Source organism: Notolabrus celidotus, chromosome 11, assembly GCF_009762535.1.
Source record: "Notolabrus celidotus isolate fNotCel1 chromosome 11, fNotCel1.pri, whole genome shotgun sequence".
NCBI lineage: Eukaryota > Metazoa > Chordata > Actinopteri > Labriformes > Labridae > Notolabrus > Notolabrus celidotus.
Window position 1 is genome coordinate 26,442,982 of NC_048282.1, and position 12,162 is coordinate 26,455,143.

A 12,162-nucleotide genomic window follows, 5' to 3' on the forward strand; every position below is an offset into this window, starting at 1 on the left:
TGTTTTCTTTATTTTTTCTCTGAGTTTACCCTGCAGTCCAATTTAAGACACAACAATTGTCTTGACCTCTTGCTTTCAGTTACATGAAATACATCCATCGCTCTAAGACCACAGTGTACCCATTTAATATCTGCTACTTCCTGCAGGTTAACCCACCATGCTACACGGTTAACATCATTTCAAAATCAGTTCCTTGAACAGGAAAATGATTCCACTATTCTCCAATGGCTTCCTCAGTTACGAGATCTCAATCCAATAGAGCTCCTTTGGGATGTAGTGGAAGAGTAGATCATGGATGTTCAGTCAAAGAGGGAACTACATTATTTAGTCAATATAAAACAAAATGTGTGTGGGATGTTCCCGGCACCTTGTTGAATCAATGTCTGTATAATTTGGACTTCCTCTCTTAACCCTATACAGGCATATATGAGGGTATTCACAAACTTGTAATGCAACTTTGCTGAGCTTTATGACTCTTATCACCTTTACTTAATTCATCCATTATTTTCGTGTATCAGGACACCCTCTCCTGTATCTCTGGCGCACATATAACCCAAGCCAAGGTCCTTTGGAAATATGTTAATGCCCTCACCTTGACCAGACCATGCTGTGGCTGTCCTGTCCTGTATGTACGACAGGTGTACCGTGTCACTGAGAGCCAGGAGCATTCTTTTTTTTTTCTCCCCGACTCATCTCCCCAGCCCCTGGTGGCTCGGCCCGAAGGACGCCCTCAGCCTTCCAGGGGGAGCAGTCATTCTTCACTCACAGTGTGATGAACGATGCCGTTAGACTGAGGCAGCTTGCTTTTGTGTGTGAAACCAGTTTGTATGTGTGTGTTGTCATTGTACTGTTTGCTGGAATAATAGCTGGACCTGAGTGTCTCTGAGGATGAAAAGGATGAATCTGTCAAGGTTCACTTCCAGGTCAAGTTCAGGGGCAAGTGCATTCTTTCTGCTTCAAGTCAACACGTGGTTTAACTGTGAAAATATGAGGTTTAGCCCTTTTTCTTTATAATTTTAGAATTCAAAAGTAGATAATCAGGATATATCCGATCCATGCCCTTAATTATTTGGGGGTTACTTGGCATCCCTCATTGATCTGTGGATTGTGTCTAGACTCCTTCCTCCCTGTGGAGTAAAGGTCTTTGCCGGGAACGATGACCCCGAAATCTGTTTCCTCCAGCTATGATTTTCTCCTTGACTGCCTCACGGTGATGGAGGCAGTTTGCTGTTTTTACGGTTGGCTGGAAATGTGCCGGTCTTTCTCTCTCTTCTCCCTCTTATCATCTGTGTCACTTCTTCTCCTTCTCTCCCTTTCTCCCCTCTGTCTCACGGTTGTCCTGATTCCCTCTCTTCTTCCTCTCCTCCCTTTTCTGTCCCCTGCTGAGATAACAGTAAATTCCCTCCTGCACATGCACATTAGCATCATAATGGCAGCATTACCATCCAAGGAAATGGCGACACATTTGGTTTAACTGAAATCGCTTTTACATTTACATACCACTTACCCATTCACAAACCCATGCTGCTTTGCTCTCACTTGTACATCACTGCAGGGAATTCTCAAGCTATTACTCAGACATGACTCTAGATTTCCATCTGCTTCATCAAGCAAATATCTGCCGCCTGCTGTATTGTATTCCAGATGTAATTCCGCAGATTTGATACAAAGGTATATGGCGAGGTGGCGATGTCTTGAAAAAGATTATATAGCCAAGCTGATATTGAACATGACATTTGCTGCCATGTGAAACCATTTCAGAGGCTTGGATACCGTCCCTCTTATCTCTGTTTCTGGGGACTAGCATAGAAGACAGAAGCAGCTCTTTCTCTATTGTTTGAGTGAATCTCAGTTGTATGATTCATCTAGTTCTTGTTCTTCTCTCTGTCCAACAGGCTACTTCACTCAGATTTCCACTTTGGCAGATGTGCAGGAGAATGTGATGGAGTATCTCCATGTGCTAAGTCGTCCCAAGGTGATTGACCAGGAGCACGATACAGTGTGGACGGAGGCCTACATTGATAGCACTGTGAGTACAGGACTTCAGTTCCCACATTACAAGATGATTTCACACACCTAATGGAGTATTTTTTGTCATAAAACTTATTCCATAATGCACACTGAATAAGTTTATGGTCTAGAAAATGTGAAACTGTGACCGTATTCTATTTGTGTTGTTTTGTGTGCTTGTGGGTTGAAACCTATTTTGTGCTGCCGTCTTGGCCAGGTCACTCTTGAAAAAGAGGGTTTAAATCTCAATGAGTCTTTTACCTGGTTAAATAAATAAAGAAAAGAAAAGTACATTAAAATGTCAAGGATCTGACCTGAATGATTGCAGTACAATGCTAGCAGGGGCTTGGTGTTGTGTTGTGTTTGACTGTGTGTGTGTGTGTGTGTGTGTGTGTGTGTGTGTGTGTGTGTGTGTGTGTGTGTGTGTGTGTGTGTATGTGTATGTGTGCGCAGCAGATGGAACCATTAAACCAATGAGCCTCCTGTGTCTGTTTGGAAGCTGTGTAGCTTTAGTACAACATAAAGAGGGGGTTAGTCACTAATATCACAACCTCACACCCTGGCCAAACACACACAGATACAAACAACTTGGAATGGCAGTGAATAACCTTACACACTTGTTTTTGCTTATGTGGGAACCCATCAGCAATCGTCTGATGTTGATATGTGCCTCTGGGAATGATGGACGACTCTTCTGTATGTTTTGTAAAGCTAGGTGTCAGGAGTAACAACATTAGGTCAAGACTTCTTCCTTTGCGCGCCGCATGGTTTACAGTCCACTTAGCTACCTTGAGAAGTGACCGTGTGTTCAGATCAAAGAAAGCTCAATTTGACCCTACAGATAGAGGGTCTCAGTTGCACTGTAAAAAGTAGGTTGCTGAGTACAAAGAGGCCTAATTTAGGCATACTTCAGCAATATGAACTCAAATAAAAAAATCTATTTTCTTGGGATTTACATGCAGTTAATGGGTTTAAAAGGTAAAACACAAGCTTGGTCAGGCCTATCCAGACAACTTTGGAAATGCTTGTTTTTGAATCAAGGTTAGATTGGTCGTGTCTGATGTATTCCAGGACGTCGGGAAATCTAAACACTGATTTACTATCATGACATTGTTGATTTTTTTTTTTTCTGAGAGCAGATTGTTAGCTGCATGGGCATCCAGTACCTGTTTATTAAAGAGATTAATGAATCATTGTCAGATTACTGCTGATGGGAGCATGATGTCATTACAGCGGATTTTGTTCCACTTGCTTTTGCTCTCCATACTGACTGTGTCTGGTAGGTGATTGGTCTGTACATCTTGGACTACATGCATCCTACAAACAGAAACCAGAAAACTTCCCATACTAAAAACTAGACCCCAGGTGACAGATACTACATAATGCCTCACCTACAGTACAATAAGTTCTTCTGCTATCTATGAAATACACAATGCGCTGTAGTATTCATACATTGGAAATGGCTCTCTTTTGTTCAAGTGTATGACTATGTAAAGAATGAGCAGCAGCAATTTGTTCCAGACAATTCCTGCAAAGATAAGGAGCAAGAGGTTTAAAAATGTAAGGAGACAAAAGCAACAAAAAAAGCACTCTTGCAGAAATACACAGGGGCCCTCAGCACTGCTTGGAAGTGGACTCCTCTCAGTGATCCTCTTCATATCCTCATGCTTTACTTTTTCTGTCTTCCTTGCTTATTTCTTCCTCTTTGCCCTCATTATCCTCCTCCATTTATCACAGCCAGAGTACATTCAGCCAACACTGACTCAACAATAACAGCTTAAGTGTTGTTTCCTCTGCTGTGACCCTCCCAGCTATAAAGTCCTCCTCTCTTGACACCTGCACTCTTTTAAAAGTCGCAGTCAAAGTCGATGTCAGTGGATTTTACGTGCCCACTGGTGCTCGCAATGTGGAAACTGCATTGAAAGGCTTTTGCAGACTTCTACCCACAGACATATTGACCCTTTCTCTCCTCCCCTCCTCCTTAATCTGCTCTCTTTAGCTCCCACAAGCACAAAAGGTAAAAAAAAAATCTGATATGCGGTCATCGCCGTGTTGTGCTGTGTCGAGGCCTGGTTTGTGTTCATGTGTATTTCATGTGCATGTGGTCTCTGATGTCTGCAGGATGACACGTTTTGGGTGAACTAACCACCATATTGACCCATGGCATATTTTTGTGTGTCATTGTCTTCTGTGGCTCAACAACCTTGTAAACCATGCATTCTAGTGGTCATTGGTTACGCCGACTGCTCTCTCTTCTGCACATCTGATCAAACACGTACACGCACACGCACGTCTGTGCACACGCTCACACTCATTGATCATTGGTGATGCTCTGTTGGCCGTGCATTGCCAGTCTCTCTGGCGCTGGCAGTGTGACCATGTGTGTAAATGTGAGGCTACATTTCTGCTCTTTCGCCTCTTTCGTCCTTTTTGGTGTGAAAACAAGATTGCCTGTGTTATTTGTTGTGCTAGAAATCTCCAGAATAAGCTGTTTTGTTATCTTCCGGGTGAAAATCCCATAGCCTATAATGACTGGCGGGATGATCTGTTCTGATGCCTTTTTATGGTTTTCAGCGTTTTATTTTTCAGTGTTTTATGCATCATGTGTGGGTTGAGATAAGCAGCTCTATGATAATAACAATGATGATGGTGGAACAGAAAAGAGCTGCCCCCCCCTCTTCAGAATGGGCAGTCACATTAGACAGCTGGCAGGCCATATGTCAGACATCGTACTGTTGGTGTGATACACCCGAGCTTATTGACATTGGAGCAGCTAAGCAGAAAACAGAAATAGATATGATATTGTCAGACTCGATAATTGGGATTAGCAAGGAGTCTGCACTGCTTCTTTGCATGTAATCAGTCAGCACAGCTCTGGTCTGGATGCTCAGATAGTAAAACAGACAGTGACAGAAACACACACACACATACACACACTCTGCATGGTGATGGTGTCTGATAAGAAGTTAGCAAAACTCCCGGGATTGGCTCAGAAAGTGATGAGCATCCGCTATTTGTGTTCCAGGGCTGATGTGTATCATCTTTTCAGATGCGCCCTTCATCCTATCTTCTCCCTCTTGTCTCCATCCCTCCCAATATTTTTTTTTCCACAGCATATCTCCTCTTTCCTCCTTTTTTTTCACTTCTCCACCGCCCTCCAACCCCGCCCCACCCACCCCCACCTGTCTTCTTCCCCTCTTCCCCTGCTCCCTCTACCCTCTCCCTCCTCGCCACCATCTCACCAGCTTCATCCATCATTCTCTGGCTCATTTGGCATTGTTTCCCTCTCTGTCGGATGAACTGACACTGGAGCTTGGGAGGAGGAGTAGTGGCGGTGTCGGGAGGAGGAGGAGGAGGGGGGGTATCTGAGGGCAAGTGTAGGAGAAGAGAGAGGATGTGAGTGAAAGTTTGGAAGAGAATGTAAAGACGGATGCGGGGTCGAGAGAAGGTTTTTTGCGCTAAAGTTCAAAGGAAAAGGCTGATATTTTGTAAAGCATGTTGACAGAAAAAGGGAAATCTAGGAGCCTTTTTAGGTGACAAACTGAAGCAATAAGCTCTTCAAAAAGGTTTAACAGCGAAATATAAACCTCACTTTAAAGTAGTTGTGTTAATATTGATTGAGGTATGTGAGAGCTTTCAAAATATTTCCCTCAAAAAAGCTGTGCATCACAAAAATCGTGTGCCAGGGTCCTTTTCCAGCTCCTCTCTCCACAGGGTTTGAGTTGTTTTCCCACAGGAGCCCACTAGGGGCTTTGTCTCCCAGCTTACACATACCTACACCTTTAAAACTCTGTCTCCAAGGAAACAAGGGTCACCCTGTCCACCAGAACACTATTTGTCACCACAACCTAGATCAGGAGGCATCCTGTGAGACACCAAACATGAGGCAGGGGTGTGTGTGTGTTTGAGACCCTCTGAGGGGTGTATGTGTGTGTATGTGTGGGTATTTGTGTCAGTAGGGAGTGAGTGTATTCAGGTCCAGAGGGGTTCTTTTTTATTCTCTGACCCACAGCAGGGGAAAGGACTTACACAGCCCATTAGCTCTGACTGATGCCGATAAAATCACAAAGGCAGTGATGACGTACGTTTGGCCCAAATGTGTGTTGAATTCTAACCTTGGATTAGAAGTTGCAGGTTATGTTTGATAACTCAAAGTCTGGATACAGCACATTCCTTTAGGGACTTGGGGCATGGTCACGTTGAAGGACGCTCATTTTGGGTTCAAGGTTTTTTTCCTCTTGGCTTTGAATCCAACTCATACTGTTGCTTGCTGCCTTTTTCCATGCAGCTCTTGTGTATTCTTTGTGCTTAATTACAGTGTGTTATTCCCAGAGCAGACAGGCCAGGGGCGTGTCCACACTTTTTGACTGGGGCACTGACTTATGCAGGGTTGGCATAAAGTAGCTGTGTGAAACCATACATGTATGAATAAGGGCTCAAAAAGAAGATGTAACACCAAAGGTCATTAAACCCCCCCCCCCCCCAAAAAAAAATCATGTGGAGCAGATCACAGCTGCCGTAGTGCCAGTGACGTCACCCATCTGTTCCTGAAGCGCTGTTTTAAAGACAATCATCGGCGGGAGCCACATTGAAATGCTGAACACAACCTAACCACGTCTGAGCTAGTGTGAGGTAAAGAGGCAGGCCTTTAGCCTTTTCGCCTGTAAATCAAGTCAGACATGCCCTTATTTGGGCAAAACCTGCAAGTTTAATGTCTTCAAAGAGAGTTCCAGCAGCCTGTTGCAACCCAGTGGCAATCTCCTGTGCAAAAAAACTGCAGTTCCTCAAGTGGCCACTTGAGACTGGCTCCAGAATCAGAGGAATGCCCATTAACGTCCATGTTCATATTTTTATACAGTCATTAGTTGGTCCACCTCTCACTGGGAAAATAGTCAACCAAAGTGTAGAGTTGTAGGGAGGCACCTTAAATGGGAAATTAAATACAGGTGAGCCAGTGCTACCCCAGGCCCCCTCCTGGACATGCCCCTGTACTACACATCTAAATGTTTAGAAATACAGAAAAACACAAGAGTGTTGAAGTGCAAAGAGTGCACATTTTATCGGATTGTTCACCTGCAGTTTATTGAGACAAACAATAAAAGTCAATCCATACGTTTAGAGAGCATTGATATATGACCCTATACATCTTAGCCTGGAAATAGATTTTATATTTTTAGATGAGCGTCTGCCCCTTTCCCCGTCCTCTCATCGATCCTGTTCTCCAGCAGCACAGCCATTCGTTGTTACAGCAGCTGTACTTATGTGTGCTTTGTTCTCTCTTTGATGTCTAATACTACATCCTGGATTGCTATTACCAGCTATCTGAGCTCAGGTCACCGATTCCCCTTTTCCTCAGAGTCTGAGAGAGAGAGAGAAAGAGAGAGTGAATGGATGCTAGTGGTTTGCTGTCATTACCTGTTATTACGTGAAGTAAAAAGGGGGGCTTAGGAGGGGAGGAAATAGAATGAATAAGGGGATGTGTTTTCAGTCATCTAAGTCAACCATACAGGATAACTCTTTATTGATTGCTGCATCCAAAACAGATCACATCTGACATGATTTATGTTATACACAGCTAATTCAAAAAAACTGTGGATTTTGTTCTGGGATTTGTACTGCACTTAACGCACCAATTACTTTCAATGACTTACACCTAAACGGCATAATTGACTGCCACCATCTGCATTCTGAGTGGACGAGGTCAGACCCTTTTATTTCAAAGTGTGAAGCCTCACTCCAGTATCTTCATAACAGTGTGGAGCTTTCATCTCTAATGGATCATCGTCAGATACAGACAGCCGCTGGAAAGATAAATATCATAATTATTCCAGCGGTCTTTAGGGAGGGAAGATACCCAGACTCAAACTAGAAGCGCTGCCTTTGGATAAGCTTATTCTCGCAAGACATCAAAGGCAGCCTGTGATTGAAGACGTTTTAAGGCAAATAAAAAAACATGAATAAAACATGTCATGGAAGTTTTTCTTGGTCCCACAAGAAGATAATATGACGAGGTCTGCTGCAGGGTTCCTATCAGGTTCTTTACTTAAGGAACGTGTGTTATGCAGCTGGAGATAATCACTCACTGAGCGTCACCAAGCAAGAGGATTCATTTAATGTGCATGACGCCATGCAATGTGCTGTGTAGTTACGTTTCTTCTGTATAATGTTTCATCATTAGCTCCTTTCTTCTCCCTCTCCTCCCTCCCTCTCTCTCTCTCTGTCTGTTTTTTTTCCCATTTAAATTGCTTCTGCTGCTCTTCTCTCATGACTCACTCAGTTGGATGATGGTCAAGGTCCGGTTCTGATGACCACAGTGGCCATGCCGGTCTTCAGCACCAAGAACGAGACTGTAAGTGCACAAACGCTCAATTCATTCATTTTTCTCCAGCTTGTTCTCTCCAATAAATTAACAGTTTAAAAAAATATGTTTTTCCTAACTCAGAATGAATTAGGATTCGGGACCAGACACACAAACTGTGAAATAATAGCTTTTTTTTTTTTTTCTATTTAACAGACACTAATTTCAGTTTAATTAAAGCTGCTAAATTGGGATACAGCCAATCATCACTAATTTAATAAATATATAGAATGACATTTCATTTTTCACAAACTGTGGATCTGTAAGCACATGAGTTATGCAAGTAACCTTTTAAATACCGCCAAACAAAAATTGCTGTATGCATTCTTGCAGAGAAACCGTGGTATCCTTCTTGGCGTAGTTGGTACGGACGTGCCTGTCTCTGAGCTGCTCAAGACCATCCCCAAATATAAGGTACAGCTCTCAACACCATTCTGTTGTATCTTTAAAAATGTCAAATGGTTATAAAAGATAGAATAGAATAGAATAAAATAGAATAGAATAGAATAGAATATATCTTCATTGTCATTGTACATTGTACAAAGAAATTGAGGTGCAACCCCTTTCAGTGCAAAATATGCAGAAAAGAACAGGAGTAATAGAAAATAAAAAAATCATAAAAACCATAAAAACAGTGGACAAACATAACTAAATGAATACAAATCTGTGTCACTCGTATGTATTTGCACTCTACCTCTGCCTCTGAAGCTCTGAGTGACTTCCACAATGCACTAGCTTGTTTTTCAAGTAATAATCAACTATTTCTGTGTGATCTTGCTTTCCCTTATGTATTTAAATGATATTGCTGTTTTTTCTGTTTACCTCTTATTAATGTCAGTATGAATGTGAGGTGTGTGTGAAGTGATCAATGTTCTGGGGTGGGTGGGATCTTAAGGGTGTTTTATAACATCATCCACAGAACTCTGTTCCAACTACTACGTGTCACAAAACCTACTGTGTGTTTGTTTGTCCATAAAAAAACAATAAAGAAACTTTGGAATAAGAGTACCAGAGTTACCCTTTAAAAAAAGAATAATAATAAAAATAAAAATAAAAATAAAAATAAATGAATACAAACACGAGACACATCCAGCATTCAACAGGCAGGCATTCAGTGAACAGGAAGATTGCACAGTCCCATTTTACATTGTATTATTTGGCATTTAGTGCACTTATTGCTCTGGGATGAAAACTGTTTTATAGCCCTCTGCACAAAAAAACAACTTCTATTCGCACAACCTTACTTGGATATCTTTGGAGTCGCTTGATAGTTTTTGTGACTCACCTTCAGAGCCAAAAAGAAGAGAAAAACATTAAGTTACATGAACCGGAAGGATTCATATCTCTGCTTATGCCAGTTCAACTCTCCAGTGCGCTAATTAAATGCTCAACCTAGCTCGGTAGCAAACAAAATGTAGGTATTGTTAACATTTTGATTATCATTATTCACAGCTCCCTCCTCCTCAATTCAAACAATGACAGGCAAATTATCCCTGACGGGCACTAATGCATTCGGATAGCATCCCCAAACCACTTCCCCAGAGCTGATTTCTTTCACTTGTAGATGTGTTAGTTCCAGCTCAAAGACAAAGATTCAGGCAGTAAAAATTACAAAGAGCTTGATTATCCCTGTCTCACAATTAAGCACAGATTTCACATGTATTCATTCTGTGTGTGTGTATGTGTGTCCTTCCAGCTGGGCATTCACGGCTACGCCTTTGCAATCACCAACAACGGCTACATCCTAACCCATCCTGATCTACGGCCACTTGTGAGTACCACCTCCAGCGCCGCTCACACACACTTCCTAACAAGTTAACTGAACCTTGTTATCAAAACAATTCGGAGATTGAAGTTCAAATGTATTAATTTATTTTGTACACGCGACTGAGGAATACTAACACTTGAGTTCATGTCAAGACAATTACTGACGTCTAGTCACATTGAGATGCCGACTGACGTGGAAAATTGGTGTGGGGGTGTGTGGGTGCTCCGTGCGCCATGAGGTGTGCGCGTGTGTTGGCTGCGAGGTGGTATGTAGATGAGAGGAGTGTGTTCCAGGCCTCCGCTGTGCTGTGAATAGAAAGAGATACAGCTACTGAATGGCTGTGATTAACTCCATTGTACTCACTCACTCCTCTCACAAGAGGATGAGGGGAGAGAGTGCAGAGAGAGTGAGAGAGAGAGGGAGGAGAGTAAGGAACCTGCTTAACAGCAGAAAAAAGGTGCAGGGTGACAAAGCAGGTTGCAACTGTGGATGGAAATGGAGAGAGATGGAGGGATGAGAGGAGAGCAGACATGGAGGTCAAGAGAGAAGAGAGAACAGGCAGTGAGACAGACAGACAGACAGATGGTTTAATAGTGGGCTAATTAAAGACGTTAATGAACAGTGCTTCACAGCTAATGAGGGGAGGGAGGCTGTCCTCGCTGACAGATGAATGAAGAGGGGGACTCACAAGTACCCACATACAATAAACACAAAGATAGTTACACATGTAACACACGTTAATAAGCTCAATACATGGCCACTGTTGTCATTCTTCAGTTTCTATTAAACAGAGTTAGCCAGGTTGCTGGAAGTGGTTAACTGCTAACATGCTAATATTTTACTATGGACAAGGAAACCTCTTTAACACTTGCACTGTTTGACAATCCTATGTGAAACAAACACCAAGTGTGTTTATTTTCACTCTCAAAAATGGGCAGATACATTATGTTTGGCACAACCTTACCAGATCAAAAACAAAGTAACACCCGTGCAGGGTTTCCCCCTCATACAAAAGAGGGAGATGGCTGCCCCCCGGTCCTTATCAGAGTCTGATGGTGTTTCCTCTGTTTTGTTTTCATCTGCAGTTGTGGCGTTACACCCATGTAGTGGCAGCGCTGTATCAAAATCAGTCCAGTGCGGTGGGGAAGGCACTGCCAAAACTGCAGAATAGGATTTAATTAAAAGAAGAAAAAAAAAAGGTTCCACTTATACACCACAGGCGAGGGCATCCCTTCCGACCAGCATTGTGCAAGTTCACACTAAAAAGGAACTAGCTCAAAGTTCAGTTCACACAGGTTAAAATGAACTCATCCACTTTCATTCATTAAACATTTTAAATTTAAAGCTAAGTTCTTGGTCCAAAAAATGAACCACTTCACGTTCATATTTTCTACTTTCAGTTCACTGTTACTAAAATATGAATTCATTCAATGAACACGTTTATCTTAGCATGTTAATAAACTAAAATCCAACAGGAGAGAACACATCACACCCATTTTAAAAATCGCTTCACTGGCTCCTAGTCCATTTTAGAATTAATTTTAAAATGATGGTGTTGACTTTTAAAGCTCGTAGGGAGTCAGCCACAGACTACATTGCTGACTTCTTGACCCCCTACGAGCCTTCATGTAACCTCAGATCCTCCGGTATGTCATTACTAACTATACCAAAAACAAAATAACAAAAGGCGATTGAGCATTTTCTGTTCGGGCCCCTAAGCTGTGGAATGACCCGCCAGAGGATATCAGGGAAGCTAACACACTGTCGTCTTTTAAGTCACTTTTAAAAACTCACTATTTTAGACTTTTCATTGATTTTATGGTTTATTGCTTTGATGATTGTTGTATTACTATTGCTGGATAATGACATGTTCTTAATTACTTCCTACTGCTTTTTAAAAATTGTTTGTAAAGTGCTTTGTAATTTGTTTTGAAAAGCACTATATAAATGAATGTATTATTATTATTATTAAAATGTAACGTGCTGACCTCTGAATGCATGTTCAACCTGTGGAGGGATTATTCAC

General features: G+C 42.1%; 1 protein-coding gene across 2 annotated transcripts in view; it reads left to right on the top strand.

The window, feature by feature from the left end:
- cacna2d3a (calcium channel, voltage-dependent, alpha 2/delta subunit 3a) overlaps positions 1–12,162 on the top strand; it is a 142,696-nt gene that overhangs the window by 88,346 nt on the left and 42,188 nt on the right. For both annotated transcript variants that reach the window (XM_034696830.1, XM_034696831.1), the window contains exons 12-15: positions 1,896–2,029; positions 8,288–8,359; positions 8,702–8,782; positions 10,065–10,139. In XM_034696830.1, coding sequence (XP_034552721.1) covers positions 1,896–2,029; positions 8,288–8,359; positions 8,702–8,782; positions 10,065–10,139 — 362 coding nt within the window. The remainder of the gene's footprint in view (positions 1–1,895; positions 2,030–8,287; positions 8,360–8,701; positions 8,783–10,064; positions 10,140–12,162) is intronic.